The 26,662-nt window shown below is 35.5% G+C and overlaps 1 protein-coding gene across 8 annotated transcripts in view; it reads right to left on the reverse strand.

Moving 5' to 3' along the window:
- The window catches only part of LOC306873266 (guanine nucleotide exchange factor DBS-like), a 65,489-nt gene that overhangs the window by 16,287 nt on the left and 22,540 nt on the right, over positions 1-26,662 (reverse strand). For 6 of the 8 annotated variants that reach the window (XM_079422427.1, XM_079422425.1, XM_079422424.1 and 3 more), the window contains exons 2-12: positions 24,522-24,605; positions 20,467-20,581; positions 17,355-17,445; positions 6,685-6,804; positions 6,455-6,571; positions 5,659-5,808; positions 4,767-4,891; positions 4,000-4,114; positions 3,176-3,295; positions 920-1,111; positions 123-314 (exon numbers count right to left, since the gene is read on the reverse strand). In XM_079422427.1, coding sequence (XP_079278553.1) covers positions 123-314; positions 920-1,111; positions 3,176-3,295; positions 4,000-4,114; positions 4,767-4,891; positions 5,659-5,808; positions 6,455-6,571; positions 6,685-6,804; positions 17,355-17,445; positions 20,467-20,581; positions 24,522-24,605 — 1,421 coding nt within the window. Of the gene's footprint in view, positions 1-122; positions 315-919; positions 1,112-3,175; positions 3,296-3,999; positions 4,115-4,766; positions 4,892-5,658; positions 5,809-6,454; positions 6,572-6,684; positions 6,805-17,354; positions 17,446-17,719; positions 18,064-20,466; positions 20,582-24,521; positions 24,606-26,662 lie in introns of those variants that run through there. The other 2 variants (XM_079422429.1, XM_079422428.1) reach the window with 2 other exon arrangements.

The raw sequence follows: 26,662 nt of genomic DNA on the forward strand, positions 1-26,662 counted from the left end.
TCCTTTAAATGACCAATAACTCCATGCATATGAACAGTAAATATCTGTGTATAAATAAAAATCTATAAACATATTGTGGCTCAGCATATCAGTTCTGTTTTTAATGGCTTTGAGTCTTTTACCCTCAAGTCTTGTGTGAGCACAGACTCATAGTCCCTCCAAATTCCACTCAAATCTGTAAGCTTGTGCTGATTGGCTGTTTCCAGGTAACGCTCAATCTCCTGCAGCGCTGACTCCGCCCCATCCTGTGATTGACACTTATCCACAGGTTGAGATGCCAGCATGTAGATCCCATCATCACACCATTTAGTGGCCTGGAAGAGAAAGAAAAAGAGTCAGCGATCATAATTAAAGAGGGCTTTTAGTCCATGACTGTTAGCTTTGAGAGCATTTGTAATCTAGTTCTATTCCTAAAACTTGGCAAAGCCTCCTCCAAAATTATAAATAAGGACTGTGACCTAAACTAAAGTCTGTTATGCATATAAAATAGGATGATCCATTGGGTCACACTATATTTAAAGGTCCAATTCTCGCAAACCATTAACTGCGACTTTTGCTTCAATAAAATCCTAATTTGCTGCTTATTAATAGTTAGTAAGGTAGTTGTTAAGTTTAGGTATTGGGTAGGATTAGGGATGTAGAATATGATCATGCAGAATCTGTGTGAATGTGTGAATTGCTTATGTGTGAATGTGATCATGCAGAATATGTGCAGAATTATGGCCATGCTAATAAGCAGCTAGATAATAGTGAGAACTGGTCCCTAAACTAAAGTGTTACCAAACCATTTGCTACATCCTGCAACTTCCAAATTCAATAAGAAAAATGTCAACACAGGAAAGAAAGCGTCTCTTGTTGAGCATTTTAGAGGACTCCTGAACAGTGCTGATGAAGGAATCAATGGTTGGGCCTACTGTACCTTCTCTAGACACTGGTGTAGCTCCATGGCTTTGAGCAGATAGGCTTTCTTGGCCTTGAGGACGCTGCTGATCTCCTCGCACACAGCCCGCAGCTCAGAGCATTTGGGCAGGATGGAGTCCACAGCGTAATGAGACGCTTCAATCAGCTGGTCAGCATCACATGCTAGCGTCAGCGCTTGGTCCAACACCTCCTACAGACAGAGAGAGAAATATTTAATCACTTCATAATATTACGCACACTTCTAAAAGTTTTAAAGACATTTTCAGGAACTTTTATTCAGCAAGGATGCATTAAATTAATCAAATATTACAGTAGATAGAATTTATAATGACAGTATATTTATAATGTTAAAGTTTTCCATTTCAAATAAATACTGGAAACAAATGTATCATGATTTCCACAATTAAAAAAAGCAGTTTTCATGTTTTCATCATTGATTCTAATAATGTTTCTTAAGCATTAAATCAGCATATTATAATGATTTCTGAAGAATGGTGACACTGAAGACAAAAAAAAAGTGTCACAGTATTACTTTTTTTAAATTTAGTATTGACTTTTTTGTTTGTTTTTTACACTGTAACTTAACCCTTTTTGTGCACATTTTTGTCCATTTTTTTAATTTTTTTATTTTTTATTTTGCCTGTGTTAATGCTAACTGCATAAATTTTGGCTCAGGTGTGTATTTTTATTGGAATTTTAATATTCCACCATCATTTCCTTTAATAAATCTATTTTACACTAGGTACACAAAATTGTTACACTCAGGACCTTTTGGACAAAAATGTCCCCATTGAAACCCATTAAAACTGCTATTTTTAAAATCGCAGTGCCGTTTAATAGTCAAATGATGCCATTTTTGTTAATAGGCTTTCATTCTATTGGCAAGGCTTCAAAATTAAATTTTTTACCAGATGGTGCCATTTTTTCAGGTTTGGTCTATAAAGCAAATATTTGCTTTATTTAATTTAGTTTTCTGCTTCTGCGTATTATAGAGCCAATTGGATAAATAATGCAGCTATAATTATGTGGGTGTGTTGGTATGGATGTCAGAGTGTGGTTTGTATGCGTGTCAAAAAAAGTTGTGTGTGTGTGTTCTTGTAGAAATTGAGAGAGAGAAACTACTGCAAATCACAAATCCAACCACTGTGTGCACCAGCAGAGTTTTGCTGGCATCTAATGGGGAAAATTTGGTACTGCGCCCAAACAAAATTTTACTGAAAGCTAATTTTTTGAGATATCAACCTCAAATTTGGAACACAACTTGTTTAGATTTATGGCTTTGATTTTGTAGCAGGTTTAGGAGTTCAACATGTTTCATATATAAAATATTCATAAAATAAAATATAAAATATTGTTCATAAATCATTTTCATAAACTTAAACCTGTATAACTTTTTTTTTTTTCACTTTTTAAACTTTTTACTTCAACAATAATCTGCCATGGGTCTTCTTTAAAATGAGACCACACTTAAGTCTCGGCTCACAAGCTTCCGATTGTTATGACCGTTTTTTTGACATGGACATTTTTATCTACTATGGACCTAAGTGTAACTTTTTTTTATTGATGCACAAGGGTTAATAGACTTCTTTCCAAGACATAAAAAAAACCTTACTGACCCAAATAGTTTGAACTGTAGTATATATTTTTATTTTAATAAAGTGATCACGGCAGGAATGAAAAACAGAATAGTATTATTCAACAATTTTAATTATAGCCTACATATATTAACAAATTAAATTCAAAATATAAAAAAATAGTATTACATTAACCAATTAAATAAAAAAAATTAAATACAATTATATATTTTTAATTTAATTGGCTAATCTTATATACTGTATATGAAAAAATGAACTTGAAAATATTCAAGTTTGCCCCCCAGAATTCCCACAGTCTGGTGTCAGCAGAATGACTCCAGCATAGTGATGGATGGTTTATCACATTGGGTAAAACTCCCCCCTTCTCTCCGCAGGATGAGGACATGTGGGTGATTTCTGTAAGGGCCTCAAACTGCCGTGCTCAGCAATTTAATTATGGCGTGTGAGATTTACATGCTTTATAAGACCATATGCCTGTACCTGCACATGCTAGAACATTATAAGGGCGAATTAATGTTTGCTGGATGTAAACTGGATCCCTTCTAGAGGGAAGAATTGATGGGCTTTTTGCAGTACTATGCGTTATTTAATTTTGTATCTGAATGATAAATGTTATAACATCATTAAAAACAATCATATAGCATCAAGTTAATACTTACACATGCTCTCTCTTCATGATTGGTCAGCTCTTTCAAGATATGCTCAACATGGGCTGGGCTAATTCCGACCTCTGAGAAGCCTGATAGACTGTCATAAACCATGTCTAAATGAGCTCTGACCTACAACACAGAGAAAAACAGCCATTACAAATACTGCTCATAGAGACCCTCACACACAACAATATCTGCTGAATTCTACATCGACACACGCTTAAAACTAATGATGCATAATATCTGTATCAAAACCACTATTCAAAAGATATTGGTTATAAATCGCCAATTAAAAACTATTTTATAATTTCAATATTTTTAATTGTACAATTATGTAATTGTATAATTAAAATGAATAATTCTAATAATTTTATAAAAATCTGTTTATCCAATATTGTTAACAACAAGTAAAACCATAAATTACTAATTATTTTTAATTCACTTTTAGCCATTAACTAATCATTAATCAATCAACTAACTTTAATTGAAATAAGGCTGAAATAAAACAATTAGATGAAAAAATTAAGCTAAACAAATGTAAGATTACCTTGGCAACTAACTGACATAAAAGTTTAAGTGCAAGTACTAAAACAGATAAATTAATATAAAAAACCCTAATAAAAATGACAAAATCACATATCAAAATCACTAAAACCTGAACTACATTTTAAAATAAAAGTGAAAAGTGAAAATATTAAAATAAAAGCCGGTTCAGCATATTAATAAATACTATAAAAGTACATGAATAATACTAAAATAACTGGTTTATCTATGCATCCCTACTGAAAAACTATTTAACAGATATTCAACGTGCACCAGTCTGTGTATCTCACCTCCCTGAAGTTCTGCTCAAAATGCCGCAGTTGTAGACATTGCTCTAGCTTGGTTTGATGTTTATCCCAAAAATCATCAAATGCTGTTTCAGTCTCATCTAACTGACCAAGCAACCTAGAAACAGAGATGAAAACACTTCTTGAATGAAAGAATACTTCACCCAAACTCATCATGTACTTTCTTCTGTGGAACACAAAAAGAGAAGTAAGTTTAGAAAACTGTCCAAGCTGCTCTTTATCATACAGTGAACGCATACAAACAGCATAACATATCACAAAAGTAGTACAAATGATTTGTTTTGTCATCTGAAACAAAAGATAGCTTCTGAAGTAAAAATCCTGCCCACTGTTACAGCTCTGAAATCTTATGCTGTATGTTTGACAGTACCCATAGATAAAAACCTCAAACAAATACAGCCGCATCTACATAATAAAAGGCTGACAGCAGGCACCTGTGGACATTAACACACAGACACGTATCCAGACCCCAAAACGCTGCTTCACTGAAAGGTCATGCGAGTAGAACTGAATTTCAATATGTTCCTGTTGGTTAATGCTCTTTATACACGTGTGTGTGTGTGTAGATTTGCTGTTTAATCTTGACCAGGTGGGTCATCTTGTTGTGCATGCAAAAACACAGCTGCCTTGGACAGCTTAACAAAGGGCAGAAACCAAACAAGGACACGCAACCGTCTGCTGCTATACTGTAACCGTCTGGTCTCTCATTTTTGCATTCCAGCACTGTAGATGGTCTCACCCACACACACCTCTGAACAGTAGCCAGGTTCTCCAGTTCATCATGGTTCATGGTGTAATCTGGATCTTTCACCAGCGGCTCGTTGATGCTCTCCAGCAAACGTGATCCCTGACAGAGAGCGATCCTCAAGTCCTCCTGCACACACAGCGCGACATGAAATAAACATACTCTTCAGTGCGAATGATGAACATGAATTATTTATGTAAACTTAAGGTTTCTTTATATCTTATAACCATGTGAATAATCCACGTTAAATTATTTATGATCTTGCTGGACCCCTTATTAAGGACTAGGCCATATTCTGAAACATAATATATTATATAATATTTATGACAAACCTGATTTGTTTTTCGTATATCATCTAAACTGTGTAAAATGTATGTATTGTATAGAATTGTATAGAATTATTTTACATTATTTTTGTATTGTATATAATTACGATTGTTTTGATACAGTGAAAACAGTAATACTGTGAAATATTACAATTTAAAAGAATTTCTCTTAATATTTTAAAATGTATTTTACTCCTTTAAATTCAATTGATTAAAAAGAGACAGTAATTTTTTTTTATAAATAATATTTGATCAAATGCATGAAAAAAATCCCTCCCACTTGTATTTGTTCCAAACTTTTCACCAGTATACTGTATATTGCTATAACAGCAATCAGTCTCTGTCAAGTATTATTTTGCATCCTTTTTCTTCTTATATTATAATTCATTTAATTTAAAAAAAAAAATAAATACACCAACAATAACTATAATAATTTTAACTCCCTCAAATCAATATTTTATGTCCATTTATTTACTTCTTTGCCAAGTAGCTGTATTTTATCAGGATAATGTACAATCTAGTAAATTATAGTCTAGTATGCTGAAATGAAGTTTTACTGGGTTTTCTGACCTTCATTTTGTCCTTTTTCTCCGTGTGGATGGTTAGAAGGTTGGATGTGGCCTCAACGTCATTGGGCAGCTCTGTCTCCGCCAGCTCAGTCCCAAAAGACTGGAGAGTCTGTGCCGTTTTTTTCACCATCAGAGCAAAACCTTCAATGGCCTACAGGCACAACACAAACCAAGAGACACATGAGTCACACCAATCACACAACAGCAAGAAACCCAAACACAACCACACTAATGGCTGAGTGTACAACAAATAAAAAACATCCACATGCACTGCAAACAAGTGTGCTGTGCCACCGATCAATACGGACAAATCAATTACTGATTACTTAAAAGCAAGTCCACAAATGGAACGAGAAGAAAGGCAATTAATTTGCTTGAGGTGAAGATTATCGTCCTCCTGGAAGGAATGCTTGTTTAATACCACATTATAATGATGAAGCACAAAGATTTAAGATATATTTGGTATTTTATAGCATTCTATCATACTACTAAGTAGGCAGTATGAATATAGTATTATTAACATTTCCACTTTATGCAAACTTGGTGACCTTTCAAAAACAAACAAACCCCAAACTCCTGGTCTGTACACTTCCCTAACTGGGTTTTAACTAACCTAAACTTAATCCTAAACCTAGTCTTAGGCCGTATTAAATTCAAGTAGTAACCATATATCACTCAGTTTCTCAGTAGGTTTATTCATCCGCTGTGTGCTTTATACATCAAACCAGTCCTGTAGCTACTTTTCATTTCTGTGGTCCACTCATCATTACCATAGTTAAGAACAGGTGTGTACTCACGATGCGGTGTGAAATCCATTTCTCATGGCAGTACTCCTGCGTGCCGCCCAGTTCCTGAGTGAGCTGTGTGTGGTTGATGTAACTGTGGAGCTCAGTCACAGAGCTGAGCATGATCACCTACACACACAGTACATCATGTAGAGCACTTCTCTTATATCAGTGTATAATACATCTCATTACGCTCTTCATTAACCACATGCCTCAGTGTGGGAGTTTGTGTTTGTACTTACCGGCACCTTCATTTTAAACTCATCCTTGTTTAACTTAAAAAAGATGTCTGAGATTGTCCGCTGGAAGAGTGCTGTGGGTCTCAGTACCAGCACCAGCTGCAGGTTGCCTGGGAAAGAGCCCTACAAAACACACAAACACACAGAACACTAAGACACACATCCAACAGCCAAGCCAAATTAAATCCAACCCTGCTTCTTGGAAGAAAAAAAAATAAAAATTAAATAAAAAAATATTTATTTTTATATTTATTTTTAAAAAATATTTTATTTTATTGCTCATTTAGCATGATATACTGAGAATATGAAGCTCATACTTGGAGGAAAAACACCTCAATTTAATTCAAAAATGTATACAAAAATATTTAAGTTTATTGCACGTTATTTATATGTCCAAAAAGTGAGATGAAATTCTGATAGCTTTAATGCAATTCAATGGGATCTTTAAAACAGTGCAGCAGACTACTTACATAAAATTACTTGTGTAATACTTACATAATATATAAATATCAGCTCTATATCTCCCAATAATGGTCTCAGTAAGACAGTAAGATGATGTTTAAATGCTTAGATTTATATTCAAAACTCTAGTTTTTATTGAGGGGGGGGAAACACAATGCAGTACAATGATGACAAACAAATGCTCCTCAAAAACCTGATTTGTCATATGATACTCACATTTTGACCATTTTTTCTAAAAATGATGTATGATGTATAATCAAATAAACAAGAGTTGCTTAAGTGTTTATTTTGAAATATTACTAACAATTTAAAAGTTACTCTTACATTTCCTTTATAAAAATAAATTGTAAACATTTCACAGCAAAAAGACACATATACCAAAACCTGAAAGTGGATGTTTTTAGATTTATAATAAAAGGCCTTTTACTTTCTAAAAATGTATAAACTATCAATCGGATGACAGTAGTATATGCATGTAGTAGATTGTGCACAACATGTTTTCCAGCAAGTTGTGATCATGTTGATAATTTAGAGGCCTTAATTTCAAATACGATACAGTAGGCTTTATAGGATTAATACCTAGCTTATGTTAGTGAGCCATTGCATTTGACTGGTACAGCCTCCCTCCCACCGTCTGCATCCACATCCCCCCCGCCCCCCCCATCTATATTCTGTTGCCATGACAACTCAGTTCCTTGAGAGACTAGAAAGGCTAACAATGGTCTCACATATGCCTCCCTGAGCGCGCGCTCTCTCTCGCTCTCTCTCTCAGTGAATGCATGAACACAGACAGACACACACACACACACACACACACACAAACACGCACGCCTCACGTGGAGTTCTTATGTTTACAGTCTCTTCATTAAAATGCCTCCCTACTGGGTACCGCGTCAAATCAGAAATATGTCAGCAGGTCAATACAGAGCTGTGATGTTAGCGTGGACGGTGGCGTGGCTCTCCTGACAGCAGAAGACCCGGCAGCCCCTCTTGTCTCAGTGTAACTGACAGTGCGTTGGTCAGTAAGCAGTGAAGCAGAAACGAGAGGCTTTACAATGTGACACCGAGAGCTGATTTAAAAACCATTGATGCTGCATTAATATTCATCTATTCATTAAAAATTATTGGTGAAATGAAATTTAATCCGGGTTATTCAGTCATCTTTAATATTTTGGAAACATTTTGGAAAGTTTTTTACATTTCTTTTTATTATGAATGTTGAAAAGGGTTTTAAGGGTTCCTTGCAACTACACAGCTGGTATAGCTGTATAGTTGTATGTACATATGTTTAAACTGTATTATCTGTATTTGAACGTGTTTAATGTTAACTGTATGCACCAAGGGTCTGAGAGTAACGCAATTTCAATTCTCTGTATGTAGGCGCCGTACATGTGGAAGAATTGACAATAAAGCAGACTTGACTTGTTACAGCGTAATTATACATTAAGTACGCCGTAGGGCTGCACGATTTTTGCTAAAAAAAAAAAAAAAACAGTATAATAAAGTGCTGGAGTAACAAAAAATTGTCTCTTTTCTTTATTTTAGACCCCTTAAAGTGAATAATTTTAAAGCTTTAAGTTGTTGAACATAAGAGAACATTAACAATAATAAATAAAAATATTCACATTCACACGGGGCGTCAATGCCTCTCGTTTACTTTGAATGGAGTGGCGTCAAGCGTTGCCGAACTGAATTGTGGGTTCCTCGCGTCGCTTCACTGGCGTTGCATGTGGCAGAAGTTTAAAACTTTTCAACTTTAAGCGCCAACGCAGGCGTCAGCCAATCAGATCGCCTTATGCAAATACCCTAGCGCAGACGCTAGCCAATCCCATTCATGCAGCACCAGAAAAGTATGTGATTGGCTGTTATCACTAGCACAGTTCACATAGCAATGATTTTTTAAAAATAAATAAATAAATAGAATAGAATAGGTAAGTGCTAGTATTAATTAGTCAGATAGTGGCGAAAAAGATGTCTTTAGATGTTTTTTTTGTTTTTTTTTAAATGGCTAAAACAATTTCTAGCATTTTTCTAGCATTCATTGATATTCACTTGTGTATGCATATTGTATCTTATATTTTAACATAATATTGTATTAAAATGTGAATAATAGATGACCATAGATGAAGAAATATATATTAATACAATAACACATTTTACATACTAATTAGATTTCTTATACGCTTTAAATAAACAAATTATTTCATCATTGGTCTACACATCCACAGGAATAAGTGTAAAACAAAAACACACAGTCATGCCTCAAGTCTCCAATCTTTATTAAGCAGTTTACCCTATTTATGCTTTGCATACAAATAAATGTAACTGCCTTATCCTGTGTGTTGCATTGTACTATGTTTGTACCCATTAATATTATTTCCATTAAACTCCACAGACAAAATGCTACTATCAGTGTATTAAACGAATTAATAAATGGATGTTGTGTGTTAATATTTGCCAGAAAATGCTGCAAGTATAGCCGCTGTTGTCGTCTGACCCGATTAATCTCATTCGCGGAACGTGGCCAATGAGGGAGAGGAGAAAAGTGATCGAGATTTATGATTGATTGGTGAATTAATAGTGTTTTGTTGAGTGTGACCAATAACGTGTGAATGCAGCATGATCTGAATGCAGGAAAATACACGGAAGTGAATCGCCGTCATTTAGAAATGAGATCGAATTTATGTATGAATCGAGATCGTGATTTTTTTTCGATTAATCGTGCAGCCCTAGTACTCAGTAATATTATTAGGGTACTATTAGGGTTACTTGCATGTAATCATGCATACTTTGTTATTATAATAGTAAGTACATGTAACGTGTAACAAGGACACCTTAAAATGAAGCATTACCGAAAATTCTTACTGACTATAAACTTTGTAACAGTGTAATATCTCTTCACCACATACATACATTTAGAGGCCCTGTCCAAAATAAATAAATACATAAATTACATATACACTAATAACACAGTCAGTATAGCAAAAACAATGTTTTTAATCCAAAAGCCAATTATGTGATATATTAACATTCATTTAAATTGATTTTCATTAGTATGTTTCTAGTGCATCGTCACTCCATCCAAATGCAGTCAGCTGCCCAGTCACTCTGACCACAGATTAACAGTGGCGAGATGCACAATCGGGATTTGTCACGAACACTTGAGCCGTCCCAAGAATCAAAATCATGTCCTTACAGTTCTGCGGGAATCTGCCAACATGAGATAATCCTACAGCGGGCTGATCTCACAGTCTGCCATGCTGAAATGCCTCCAGATCTGGGTTTCGAGGAAAATGTTATTACCCTGCCCCCCTTTTTTTCTTGGACAGTGCTGTTGTTTGTTTTCAGTCACGTTTAACAATTAGGGAAAAGTGTGATTCAAGGGCTAACGAGAATAATTAGCACGGCAATTGGACATTTGGTTGCAGAGTGGACCTCAACAAAAAGAGATATGATTAATTAACCCCAGACCTGAAATTTAACATATTTGGCACATAACTCATCAGACATTGTGATTGGACATTAAAGCATCCGTCTTGCTGAGCCAAAATGTAACTACCTAACAATCGCCAAAACACTCCTAGCAACAAATTAACTGGAATGACTGAAAATGTAAAAACATAATTTCATTGTATTCTCTGCATTCAATGTCCAAAGCAACTGTCAAATCCAAATGAGCAAAAGATTCCCCATTCATAATGCCCATGAAGACACAATCATGTTTGATTGCCGACAAAGGAGTCTCCTCAAATTGAATCCCACCTTTATATTACCATGACAATATCCTGTTCCTCTGAGGCAGATTGGCCATGCTTGTCCCCAACAAGCCGGCAATAACTGAAGAGTCGCAGGGGTCGGCTCCGTGCACAACAGGAAGTCAGAAAAACACGCCCCATTATTGAGTCCTCCATTAAAGCTCATTCAAGCAGATGTGACCAACACAGCTTCTCTTTTAGGAAGCTTTGGTAAATTGTTGTGTGGCTGTGATTGTATTACATGATCGCCTTGGGCCTCTCATAAAGACTGCAATTATAAGATAACATACCAGTGGTCTCGTTTAGTTAAAAAAAATGAATTGTACTCATATAGACAGATGCACACCCTATGTTTTCCCCAATATGATGCAGTCATACATGATGAAAAACATTTAGGCAGAAATCTGTGCTACTCATTAATACGATGGCATTGATTATGCAGTGAATGTGGTCACCCTCCCTTCCCCCATTCTCACTTACTCACGCCTTTATTATGTGTGTGTGTGTGTGTGTATATATATAAAGACAGTGGGTTCGTCTGCCCACAGTCAGATTGCAAAACATTGTTTTTTTTATGGCTTATAATGAGGGTAATATCTAGAGAGCAAGGATGCTGATGGCTCATAATGGCAAAATAAAAATTAAATTGATAAATATTATGATTACAAATTATATATAAATGTATTAATCAATTATAATTTAATACTTTTAAATATATTTTATTTATATATTTTTTTAAATATAAATGCATGTATATATATCGGAGTGTTTATTTAAATTAAGTGCAAATAGCCCACCTTGTTGGCAGAGGCTATTTAGACTAACTCCGCCCACCAACGTGTGATCAACACTACAAAAGACACTTGTTTGTAGTTTGACGCAATCAAACCAGGTTCAACTTTTTTCCTCTCATTACAAATATCACATTGGAAAGGCATTTATTTTCAATAAAAATTAAGGAAATAATCAAAAAGTTGAAAAAGTATCGGGTAGGGTTAGGGTAGGTGTAGGGAGAGGTTTATTGTCCCAATAAGGTTGCATCCATTTAATAATGAGTTAAAATTATAGTTTACACTTAATACGTTATTATTGTGTACTGTTTTATAATGTACTACAATACTGAGTTGCAGATAATTGCCACTATTTGCATTTAGTATAAATAGCAGAAAATCCTGCTATTTTAATAGAGTAAATATAATCTATAGCTATTTGCACTTAGTGAAAATAGCATACTGCTAAAAATATTGCTATTTTCACAGTGTAAATAGAATCCATTGCTATTTGCACTATTTGTAAATAGCATCTATTGCTAAGAAAATATGCTTTAACGTAGTGTAAATAGCATCTATTGCAAACAGCCACTGCCAATATATATCAATTATAATTTATATTAATTTTAAATATATATTTAAAATATAAATGTAAAACAATTGTATATTGTAATACATTCAAATGTAGACACATTTGATTTTTATACATACATACATACATACATACACACACGTATATGTATATATGCATACATGTATATGTATATATAAACAGCCAAAATATCAAGAATAACATCACTAATAGACACACAAACTCGTCACACTTTCCAGAAGTAGAACAGGGATATTACAGGATATCGAGAGTGAGAACAAGTGTGAGACGAAGAAAGGAATTACTATGTGCATTTATGGGGGGTGTAACAGAGTGTTCTCCTGGGAAAGCCGTGTGTGTGTGTGTGTGTGTGTGTGTGTGTGAGAGAAGAGGCAGAGAAACCATGTGTCTAGGGAGCAGCTGCCACGGCACTGATATACCACAGACTAATCAGACACGTGGCACGAATAATTCAATTAACACACACATCTCCAGTCCATACACTCACTGCATTTCCTAATTCAATACACACAATTCCATTACTTTTTTGGTTAAATTGGATAGTAACATGAGGCACACAGCAGAGAAATACAACGTTAACTCATCAAGCCTCATTATTTCCAACCAAAATAGAAACATTCCAATAAATAGCAAGGGATTTGAATCCCAGTGTCCCTGATGCTCATCTCAGTGACTTTTCACCTTTCATTTCTCACCTCATGCCCTGTGTGAACATCACTGTTATGTACAGCTCAGAGTCACAGGTGAAACGCCTCCTCATCAGCATGCTTCACTCTTAATAACTGTGGATGGATTTGGAGGAACCCAATGAGGTGGGTCCGAGACACTGATGGAGTGAGTGAGCGCCAAGGGAAGGGAAATAGTTCTTCTTTTAAGAACTATTCACTGAAAGGTTCTTTGAGGAACCAAAAATTGTTCTTCTATGGGTTGTTGCTGGCAAAACTTCTTTTTGGAACCTTTATTTTTTAGAATGTCAGCTTGGAATGCTTCTGAATGTCCATAAAAACTGATCCATATATACATTTTCCCCATAAAGTCTAAGAGTAGGACACATCAAAGACTCTACCTACAGGGTAAAAATGGATATGGATGCTTTCTATCCTTTCACAGCAGATGTCATTGAGCAGACACTCTCCTGTCTTTAAACACACGAGCCTCTTAACAACCTCCCTTGAGACGTCTCAGAGAGCACAGAAGGGAGATGGCCATCAATGCTTTCGGGTCAAAGAAAGGAAATGTTTAACGGCAGTAAAAACCAGCGGCACCATAATAAAATACATTTAAACAGCTGGTTGGTCTGCAGGCTGAAGCGCGAGATGAAATGAGGGAGGAGCATATTAAACACATGTTCTGTTGACTCGTCTGCTGTTTAGTGTCTTGATTTATTTATGAATCATTGTGGAAACAATAAGTAGATGATTTATGCTGAGCTGCATGCCTCTTAGTAAAACTGGATAAAATTTACATTTAATGAAAATTAAATAAAATGTGAGTTTTAAGAATTGTATGACAAATAATGATGATCATGAGATATTAATATGGACTTTGCAAAAAATTAAAAATAAAATAATAATAATGTACAATATTTATTTGTATGTGTGTGGGGGGAGGATCACTGGTCATCCATCGCAAATATTACAAGGATAGTGCAATATTTCAGTTTAGCTACATTGGGGAAGATGTTTATCTGTGCCCAATTATCATACATTAGCACACATTAAAATTTCCTAAAGTGGATTAGATCGGGCCATACGGAGACTAGTTCCATCAGACTTCTTTGTTCATTGGTGCATGTTGTAGAACGTACAAAATTGCACAAATCTAAATGCAAATCAATTAATAGTACCATTTCTAATAATAAAAACAATAATGAGAGTGTGCACAAGGGATTTTGTTCCATGTTAAACAGAAATGAAGAAGAAACTGATGAACACACTTGTAATCATGCCCTAAATGATATACAGAGCACAAGCACACACAGAAATCAACATTTCCTCCATGAAATGTCTTATTGTTCTTAATTTGTGAAGAAACTACTATTTTTTTTTTTTTTTTGCATATGACCTATAAAGACCAGAGCACACAATGGTTATTATGTATGATGTTATTGGGACTGCATTTTTTGTTTTAATTTCAGACACGTGTAGGAAAATCTCCTCCGGCCGTTCCACACCAGCTGCACTGCTGATAACCATTACCAATCAGCCATATGTGCTGTGACGGAGGATAGAGAAAGAAAAGAGTAGATTATGTGCTTGTGTGTGCCAGTGTGTGTGTGTGTGAGCAGAGAGCGAGTGAATGAGAAAAAAGGAAAAAATAAGATGGAAAGAGAAACTACTGTATCCACAGTACAGGAGGATAAAAGTTTACTTAAAAAAAAAAAAAAATGGTCGCATGATTTAAAATAATCAAATGAATATATTTGTTTTAATTGATTTGATTTACATTACAGTTAAAAAGGTCGTAAGATTTTTCATAAGGCAGCATGTATTTAATCAGTAATAAAATAAAGCAGTAATATTGTAAAATCATTACAATTTAAAATAACTGTTTTCTATTTTTTATATTTAAAATATAATTTACTACTGTGATGCAAAGCTGAGTTTTCAGTTCTCCAGTCTTCAGTGTCACATGATTCTTCAAAACTCAAAATAATATGCTCAAGAAACATTCCTTAGTATTTTCAATGTTGATCAATGCTTTTTTTTGTGGAGATCCTTGGCATGCTGTACTCTAACTGTTTCCCTACAAACTTTAAGGTAATATAAAATGCAGTTGGCTGGAAGGTTGGAACTAAAATGAAGAGAAAGAGAGAAGGAGATGAGGCAAAGGAAGAATGATAATCCTGTTATTTCATTACTGTCAAACCTCCATCTCTACAGCAAAATTCATTATGGCTATGAAACAAAGAAAAATCCCCCCCTCCCCTTCTTCAGGTGCAAGATAATCCTGGAGTGTATCATCATTTTTCTATACTAAAGCAGGTTTGTGGGGTAGCAGAATAAACCTCTCCATCAACAACACATAAACAGCACATAAAACAAAACAAGCAGAACAATGCACTCGGTTATAGATCTGATGCCACTAAAACACTGTTAGTCAGAAAGAGTCTGTTTGGTTGTCACAATAATGTGTTAAGAGCACTTTAACATACAGTCACCATGTTACAGTGAGCATCTGCTGACTATTCAATGACAATTAAATATTAAGTGCATGTTACTCATTACTATTACTTAGTATGTACAGTAATTACACTATTAAATGGGCACTAATGTAAGAGTGACCTGAAATAAGTGAATAATAATAAATATTTCCCACTGCTGTATTAAACCCAATAAATTAATTAATAATGCCAATAATGACACCAACAACAATGTAACAAAAGTCTGTTCTTTTTATCATTTCTGCTATGCAAAGACAACTACAGTTAAGACCAAAATCAGTACTCACTTTGCTCAGTTTGACAAAATGTGAAAAATGATCAAACTCAATTAAAAAAAAAAAAAAGGTAGTAATTTTAGATACCACATTTTGTCCTCGTTTGGTAAAGCAGTGAAGCACAAGTTAGCCATCATCTTGATTACTGATTTCCTCCAGTGGTGTTTTTGAGTGCTGTCCTAATTAAACAGTGTTAATCTGATTAGCCCATTGACCTCTCCCCTACTGACCATCATACACACGCTCGCAGCTTTAACAAACCCCCTGCGGCCACCACACTTGTTGAAGAGTTTATCGCAAGCATAAAAGCTTTGATGATCACTACAGGCCGCACTCAAAACAAGCTGATGACAAGAACGGACAAAGATTACAGCTGTTGTTGCTGCTATTGTTCATTAAACATAACTTCAACATCATTTGTGCTTTCAGCGTGCTGGGTTTATACTCATGTGGACGTGCTGTGGTGCGCTAGACGTCTCTGTGGTGGATTAAATATTTAGGGTTTCTATGAAAAGAACCGAGGGCCTTGTTTGAGATGCCCTCCAACTTGGAACAACGCAGAAATTCTGACTAATCCACTCATATAGCCAAAGGCACTTGCCTGTCAGCTCCTATTCTTCTTACAGCATGCACAGAAAAAATAACACACAGATGCACACACAAAAGTTTCCTCATTCATACAAATACACAAAGAGATTTCATCTTAAAGGGAAAGTTCACCAAAAAAATGAACATTCTGACATTTACTTACTCTTATATCTTTTCAAAAACAAAACCAAGGTTCCAAAAGGTTTTTTTCACAGCAATGCCATAGAAGAACCATTTTTGGGTCCCCAAAGAATCTTTTAGTGAACAGTTCTCAAAAGAATCTTTTCCACTATAAAGAACATTTTGTGGAATGGAAAGATTCCATGAATGTAAATGTTATTTGTGGAAACATAGATGCCAGTAAAGAGTGTGTATATGACTTGCTTTCTTCTGTGCAACACAAAAGAAGATATTTCAAGCTCATTTCTTTCCATACATTTTCAACTGGGAGCCAAACAACATTGGACCCCATTGACTTTCATTGTATAGAAAAACCAAAGCAGCACAGAGATAGTTTAAGTTTTTGTTCCACATAATAAGCATTACATCAAGGATAGTAAATAATGACATTTTAATTTTTTGGGTAATCCATCCCTTTAAATGTAACACAATATACATATTTAAGAACATGCACACTCGATTTTTGTTCTCACACACAATAGATGCCAATAAAGATACTTTATCTTAAGAGTGTATATGACTTACTTCTGTGCAACACAAAGAAAGATATTTGAAGCACATTTTTTCCCCATAAATTGTCAAATGGTAGCCAAACAACATTGGACCCCATTGACTTTCATTGTATAGAAAAACAAAAAAAGAATTAAGTTTTTGTGTTCCGCATAATAAACACTTATTTCAAACTGCTTCATCAAGGACCGTAAATAATGACAATTCTCATTTTGGGGTAATCTTTCCCTTTAAATATAAATTATGAGGTTCTCTATAACAATATACACATTTAACCACATGCACATCCTATTTTTCCTCTCTCTCTCTCTCACACACACACACACACACACACACACACACACACAGAGGGCTCACCGCGATCCGCAGCAGCGTCCCCTTCACTGATGCCCATCTGTCTTGCCGCCGGTCAATGACCAGGATGAAGCCGACCCCCGTCGAGCTGAGACTGAAAATCAAGAGACACCATCACCATGACAGCAAGCGCACACACACACAAATCATAAACATTGTGATACTGAAGATATCACATACCCTAAAGTCATCCTTAAACAGTTCTCTACTAACTAACCAACATCAGACTGACTAAGTAACCACAAAGTAACCAGCACTCGGTTCATTGCAAACCATTATTTTATCCACACGTACACAAGCATTTGCCCCGTGATAAACAAGATGAATGCATAAGATGTCCAAATGCAAATGAAAACCCATAGACGTACGTTGAAATGCACTAGACCAGAATGCAATCGTGGTAACGTAGAGCAGAGATGCTGAGCTGGTTGCCACGTCCATCACCATACAGAATGGCAGCTCTCCGAACCAGCAGTATCAAGCTGTTTTATGATGACCGAGGCAGCAGAAAAATCCAATTACACACTCCTGACATTAAAAAACAAACAGCATGAATGTGCAGAATCCACCCCTAACGCTGATATTCCAAGGGTCCTTCAGCAGATTTCAGTGTACACAGATGGTTTCCCCTCCGTTTCTTTCTTTCCTTCAATGCACCTTTGCTTACAGCCCCTCTGTTTATGGTTCCATTTGAATGAGTGCCACCGTAGGCACAGACCGGGGGAGCAGCTACATTTTGCTTTCCCCTCTCCAGCGACCAATTGTGCAGCATCAGGTGCTCCCTCTCAACCAATCAGAGCTCAGGAGAGAGCTGACGAACAGCCATGCTCTTGAATTGCCAATATGGAATGTGGGCGGGAGATAGGTGCTGATTGATAATGAAGGCTCCTCCCACTAGAAGCTGGCACTGCAGATACTTGTGTATCAAATCTGCCGCCATTACAGTGACACAGATTGTCTCTCTCTCTTTCTGGCTCCCGCCTTTTCCACCAAATTTCACACTCCCGTCCCTTTTCTCTCCTCTCAATCCCACCTCCTCTCAGTTCCCCCTCTCAGCCTCCGGCTGTTTTACTCAGGAACGTTTGTTCTCCGCTCCTTTCACAGTGGAGGGCAGGAGGAGGAAGCAAAGGAGAGAGATGCAAGGGTTTTATCAGCTGACAAAGCCCCGGTGCAGATCTGCACTGACACATTGACTAATGACCTTGAATGTCCATCAGTAATAAGATCAAAAATCTGATTACAATCATCACTGTAATTATAACCTTCCATTCAAAGGCTGCTGGGGGGTTCAAAAGCCATCGGTTGGTTCACTACACATGATTTATGGTCATACTGGTGCTTAGTCTAATAATGTTTTCAATTATCGTTATGTGATGTTAGTGCAATGTGTTAAGAATGCAAAGTAATATTTTTTACATATACTAGATAGCTGAATGCTTTGAATAAACAATGGGACAAAGATTTATTTAGTACAACACATTTGCATTTTCACTGTTAAAAAAAACTAACTCAAGATAATTGGGTTTCACAATCTTTGAATAATAATTTCAAATATATATATCTATTTGTCTATTTATGTATTAATTTATGAATGAATGAATTAAATCAATTAATTATTTGATTGTTATTACTATTATTTTATATTTTCATAATGTGTTCAGACAGAGACATTATGAAAATAAATAAATAAAAAATAAAATAAAAACAGCATTAATTCTAGGTAGTAAAAACAAACAAACAAACAAACTTCCATAATGTATTTTTTGTTTACATTATTTTAGTATTTATTTTTACTTTGCATGAGAATTAATTTTCATTATAAGAATTAGAATTTTGAAGCTAAATGTACTTAATGTCACAATGCAAAATATCTTTGTTTTTTATCAAAGTAGTATAGTAATCATTCTCCCATTTCTTTTTCTTTTGTGTTAAAATATGACTCGGACGCATTCTTAAGGGGGTTTCATGACATTCGCCCCTCTATTTCATGAGCTGCTGTATTTTGCTCCTGAACTCCTTTAATTTACCAAATCAGAACTAAATTAAAAGCCCATCAGCCATTTTCAGCATGAAGAAATCCATCTAATTACCCAATCACCCCCTCTCTCTCGGTTTCTCGTGGGAATAATGGGGAAACAAGAGGTGGCGAGAGAGAGAGTGTGATGGAAAGCAAAGGACCAGAATCACTCTTTCATCAGAATATTAACAAGGGCTGTTAAATTAAAGAGGATTTCACAGAATCAGCAAATACACCAATGCACCAGTGAACTTTCATAGGGATTAACATTTTTTTTTAAATTAAATGATATACATGCAAAGTAATTCGACATCTCTAGGTAACTCATTGATATGAAGGCATCTTCAGGTCAATAATAATATACTTCCCTGAGAAAATCATGTATTCAAATTACTCACAAACTAAGAATGCATATGTAAAACAAGGGGCATTAGGATCACCTTGATAATCATGTACATAATTACACACTAATTTAATATGTATGATGAATATTAATGTGGCGGGAGACACACACAAGCAGGCAGTCATGACTCAAATTCATTGAATTGCAAACAGCATGATGTGTTGCAATGGGAAAGCATTAGGGTGCCCTCTACTGTCCAATACAAGAAATAAAACAACCCCACCAAAAACATTTCTCATCCATCAGCAGTGCAGTGATGTGACTAAATAAAGATGATGCATCATAAATCAAACAATGTTTTCTATTGTTAAACAAAAATAGCTTCAGATAGGCTTTACTAAATGTGTTACCACATTTTGTGACCAATGAACTTTCATGACATTTCCAGTCATTCCTCAATTATTTTAAATCGTGTTACAGAGATTGGAGTGTATTTATATGTCAGGATGCAATTTTTGGAGCTAATAGATTAAAGTACACATGTTTCCAATAACAGCATCAATGGCCAGACTGATGTTATCACACCGGTTTGCATGCACATCTTCTTTGTAAGCACTTACAAAAAGCATCTAGCCAATAAAAAAGTTATTTTCCAGGTCTGGGGGGAAAAACATTTTCAAATGCCCTGATCAAAGGCACTTTTTTTTTTTTTAAGTGCTGGTAATGACTGATGCTTCCACCTCCTGTTTTCTCACCTGGGAACGCTAGTCAGGTATGTCAGCACGTTGTGAAACTCCTGTTCCTCCAGCTCACCAAATGCCGGGTACTCTGGGAAAATAATGATGGGGCCGCCATTCTGTCCTCGGCCACCTGGAAATGCAGATTTGGAAGAAGGCTGTTAGCAATTCTGTTTAAGATGCAGCATGAAAACTAATCATCTTTTTATTCCGTTAATCCCTGTGATGAATATAAATTATGAAACCCTGCATATTCAGAGGGAGAATTGTCTATAACCAGTGACCTTGAAGCTGCAGTAGCCTCCTGAACTAGTTTACAGTCAGACTGATCAGGAAATGGTATAATCCAGCAGCACTTCTGCATTAAAAAGTCTTCTACCCACTAGGGGGCACTTCTACAGCTTCCCAATGTACTGCTTACACAGAGAAAGACAGAGACTGCGTACATTCACAGAAGAATGACTGTAGCTATTACGAACTGCATAGATGCATCAAGGACATGAGGCAATGTCAAGGGCACAATGCAACAGCATGAGGACAAAACCTTCAAATCTCCTCTTTTCCTGTCATTGAGCTTTGCCTTGCAAATACAGATGAGTCCATTCGAAGACACAGAGATAAACATCATATAAATCATTACTGGGGCTATAGATATAGTCTATGCGTGTGTGAGAAAGAAAAACAGAAAGAGAAAGAGGAAGAAGGACATGTTTGGTGCACTGACAGAGGTCATGTGACTGTGTGTGTGTGTGTGTGTGTGTGTGTGTATCTGGATGCTACAGCACTGAGATTAATAGAGCTGGATGGATCCACTGCAGAGCTCACACATATTAACACCTCTATGACGGTCACACACAGACACACAGGTGCACACTTACACACACACACACACACGAGGTGAAAAGGACACTGCTGTCGCATTTGTACCCATCAGTAGAGCAAACCCAAAGAGCTCCAGTCCATCTGGACCAGGTGAGAGAGAGAGGGTCACTCTGCAACATTATACTACAACATGCAATCCAAAAGACGAAGAGTCATTCATCATCTTCAACAAACAGACACAACACAACACAAACAAAAGAAACTCTTGTTCGCTCTGTCTCGGACACACACACAGAGCCTGAGAACAATATAATATAACAGTACGCTATAGAATATAGCAGAGTATATAAGAGTAGAACAGAGTATAAAAGGGTCAAATTGAGTAAAATAGTATATTAAAGCAGAATGGAGTATAAAAGTAATATGATACAGTAGAATGGAGTATATTTTAGCAGAAAATAGTAGAATGGAGTGCAAAAGAGAAGAACAATAGAATTGAGCACAATGGATTACAAAAGTGTAAAACAGTATAAATGGTAGAATAGAGTAGAACTTGGTAGAATTGAGTATATTGAAGTTTAATAGAGTAGAATGTAGCATAAAAGAAAACAGAAAACTAGTTAAATTAGAATATAGTAAATTTGAGTATATTACAGTAGAATTAAGCATAAATTTAGAACGGAGCAGAATTGAGTATAAAAGGGTAGAATTGAGTAGATTAGAATTCAATAGAGAAGAACAGAGAATTGAGTAGAATGGAGTGTAAACATGTAGATCAGAGTAATACAGTGTAGTTGAATGGAATATAATAGAGTACAATATAGCAAATAGAGAACACTAGAGCTGAATAGAGTAGAATGATGTACATACGGGTAGAACAGTAGAATGGAGTAGAATATAGGATAATTGAGTACACTAAAGTTGAATATAGCAATGGAGTATATAGTAGAATATAATAAGAGAAAAAAAGCAGTGGAATATGAAGCAGCAATGTTAAAAACAGAAGAATAGAGCAGAATTCTCTAAATTTATAAATGGGAAATGGTAGAATGTAGTAAAATAAAGTACCATCAGAACACAAATACAGACCCAAGAAATCTAGAACATGGACAACATTATCAGAAATAAGATGAAAACACTCCACAAAGAGCTTTCATCTCAATCTCACATACTGGGTGACTTAAGTTTCCGGTGTTTCCATCAGACACACAAACACACACCCTGTGTGATAATGATAATATCAGACACAGGCCTCTGCAGCCGTCTGGGAGGAAAAAGTAGGGCCAGAAAAGAAAATGAGATGAAAAGAGCGAAAAGGAAATTAAAACAGGAAATAAACAGAAGGAGCGTCTAGCAGTGGAGGTCTGTCATTAAATCTAGGTGGAGAACTGAGGCATGAGACCAGAACAACATATTCCACATAGCAACAAAAACACAGAAATAAAATCAGCTACAAATTGCATATGCTACATGGACACACACACACACACACACAGTGCCACATGAATAATTGAGAGAATGCTTATGCATTAAGTAGTGAATGCTCTATATTTGTATGAAGTTAAAAATGAGGGAGCAAATCTTTGAAGCAAAAACTATTTGGACAGTATTTGAAGCTTTCCATATTGCGATAAGTGCAATGAGTACATCAGCTATACTCCATAAATGCTTTAAAAATGTGCACACAATAGAGGGAAACAAACTGTTCACTAAAAATTCAGACAACAGAATAAAATGGACGTCACCCCTTATAATGCACTACAAAATTGGAAATAGGTCTGAAGTCACAAGGTCATCAGTTAACAGAATCCAGAAGTGCAATGAACACTCATCTTTTTTTTTTCCTTATTATTGGAATATCCCTGTTTCTTCAATGATGCAACTTGGCTGTTCACTCTTCTAGCAGTATTGTTGTAAATGTGTCATGGCATGTATAATGCATGAGTTCAGAGTTAGGTTTGTAAATATTCAGAGACTCTCTGATGCAATGAAGGCATGAGTTGTTTTTTTATAGAAAACCTGAATCCCAATCTAATCCTCTTATTCACTATAAAACTCTTCTATAGACCTCACACACAGCCTAACTGTCAATCAAATATCCTCGCAAAGCACATCAGCTCTGAACTTTGTCAAGCACATCGTCATGGCAATACTGAATAATTAAGAGGCTTCCTCCAGTCAGGCGTTATCCTGGGCAACCTGAGCCGAGCCCTAACTGGGTTATTTGCGGAGACTGGAGAGAGTTTCTGGAGTGTTATTAAGTGAATGTTTGTTTATGTGGAATCTGTGCACATTCTGAATCTGCTGTTGACACTGAAAGCAGACGTTCATAAATAATCTATCACGTATTCACTTCTGACACGGCACATGTGAAACAGGACAAATCATACTCATGATGCTGTCAAAACACTACAAATATAGCTCATTAGATCAGTGATTAAATGAGGTATTCACTTCCTGTAGCAGACACATTTGCACTATAAACATCGGAGTGAATGAGAATGTCAGCACTGAGTTTGTACATGAACATTTTAGACAATTACACTTAACATGGAACCACAGGAAGTGAATACATTTTAACATGGAACATGCATACTGTTTTTCAAAAATGTGTTGGTACAATTTTTTAAAATGAATACCTTTATTCTGCAAGGATGCATTTAATTGACCAAAAGCAACACTAAAACATTTAATAAAGTTACAACAGATTTATATTTCTTTTTTTTCTTTTTTTAAGAATCCTGAAAAAACGTATCAGTTTCCACAAAAATATTAAGCAGCATAACTGTTTTCAACATTGATAAGAAGCAAATCAGCATATTAGACTGATTTCTGAAAGATCATGTGACACTGAAAACTGCAGTAATGATGCAAAAAAAATTCAGCTTTGCATCACAGGAATATATTACATTTGAAAATATATTAAATTAGAAACCAAGTCTTTTGAATTGTAATAATATTACACAATATTACTATTTTTACTGTGTTTGTTCAAATAAATGCAGCCTTGGTAATATAAAAGACTTCTTTCCAACACAGGAAAAAAAAAAAAAAAAAAAAAAACTTAGACCACAAACTTTTGAACGGCAAAGTCATGTAAATGCTTAAAATTGTGTTATTCAGGTAAAGGTGATAATGACTTTTTTTTTTTAGTTAATCAATGTTTTGTTGTACATGTAAACTTATTTAATGATGATCTTTCAGAATCTCTCATAGTGAGCATTCTGGGATTGATTGTGTAGGAGACTCACCTGACAGGAAGGCAAACTGTTTCCTGAGGTCTGGGCTGATGTCTGCGGCAAACAGAGGACTGCTCTCCTGCTGCATAATCTCATCTGTGTGAGAAACAGAGATTTAGTTAGTAAACATTTCACTATAAACAAGGAAAAAAAATGGTTGTTTCCCATGTTAATGTTTATGGTTAAACCACACAATTTCATAGACACACAGGAATGTCACTTCATGTTCTTTATGTGTTTCTAGGTTATGGTGCAGACGCATGGTTTTGCTAAGAGACTGAGAAGAGCACCTGGATGAATGGATGAATGGATGAAGATGAGATTGGATGGAAGATCGTTTGAATGCATTTAAAGATGGAAGAGAAGTTGGATGAATGGATGGTTGGGTGGAGAAGAGAAGGTGAAAACAGAAAAGAGGAAGAAAGTGTATTTTCTGAGTGCAGGATTATTGTAAGCAGCTTGAGAGCGTCTTCAGCCGCTGCGGTGTGTGTATGAGTCACTGCTGTGGTGCGGCATGTCTCTCACGCTCAGACTATATGATTTTTAGATATGTTCTCATGGTGTAGGTCAGAATCTGTACACATGTTGGTCTCAATAAAGGTGAAATCAGCCCACTGTGAAGAGATTAATCCAAAACAAACCAAGAACACATTATCCATCATGACAAATCTCTGGTGTAGTGCCTATCAGCAAGGATAAAGTCACTGGATAACAGTTGGAAACAGCCATACACACTTTCATCCGTTTTTCCTGCTATTATTGAGATGCTTGGGACCTTAAGGAATCTGAATTAGAGCTCTTGAGTACTTAAGTAGGTCACAGATAAACATTCAACTACTGTGAGTGGGCTTACTGATTTCAACATTCATTTTTTTTTCCATTCTCTGCAGTTTTTCTGCAGAGGCTTTATAGAAACTCATTACAAATGTTAGAAAGTACCCTCAAGACAAATACTGATAAAATCCCCCCATCAACAGAAGACCACATTCATCTGTCCAAAAGACCATATCTGGGTCATCAACATGCAGGTTAGGATGGCTTGCCATGCAAAACAAAAAAAACAAAGCAAAATAAAAAGCAAAGCAAAGCAAAATTAAACACCAAACAAAATGAAACGAAACAGAAACAAAAACTGAACAAAAAACAAAAACAACAAGACCCCACTCATCTGTCCAAAAGACCATATCTGGGTCATCAACATGCAGATTAGGATGGCTTGCCATGCCTGCAATTCAAAACAAAACAAAAAAACTAAAACACGACAAAACCAAAAACAAAACAGATGAAATAAACACCAAACAAAACGAAATGGAACAAACAAAACAAACAATACAAATTGAACAAACTAAAAACAAAAACCAAGCAAAACCAAATAAAAACGAACAAATATAACCAAAATAAACAAAACAAAATGCAATTACAAACAATAATCAAGTGCAAATGAAAAATAAATAAAATATTTAATTGTAATAATAATAATAATAATAATAATAATAATAATAAATAATAATAAATTACAATAACAAAACAAGCAAACAACTCAAAACAAACAGAATAAACAAAACCAAACACAGCAAACATAAGATTTTGAACTTGTAAAAAACTGTATCATGTATCAAACTTAAAAAATGAATTAAAATATATTTTATTATAAATGAAGTATTTAAAGCATTCATTTTCATTAAATTATTCAATGCTAGTATAACTCATCTTAAATCTAACATTGCAATTCCAAATGAAAGTAACAAATGTTTTATTTATTTCCCAAAACCCATTTTTACTTGCATCTGGCACCTGCCATGTGTTAATTTTGGGCTGTGATTCACTCTACCCATCAACACTCTCATCTTTACTGTGATTTCTATTACAAGTTCCTCTTGATTATACTGTGATATATTATATTGTCTGTAAGAAACAGCACATCTGACAAAGCGACATGTTAATCTAATCTCCCCACACAGGAAATGCTCTTCTTTGAAAGCTGTGGAGTACAGTGAAGAAGCCTACAGGAGAAGATAAGGTCTCTTTGAAGTCAGAAGGACAGTGACGTAAGACCCATTACAACATTACAGAAAAACACTCCGGCTAGTCACCCTGTTATTAAATTTCTGTAAAGTTCAATGACATTGTGCATGCTCTTTAAATAAAGGTTC

Source organism: Barbus barbus, assembly GCF_936440315.1.
Source record: "Barbus barbus genome assembly, chromosome: 7".
NCBI lineage: Eukaryota > Metazoa > Chordata > Actinopteri > Cypriniformes > Cyprinidae > Barbus > Barbus barbus.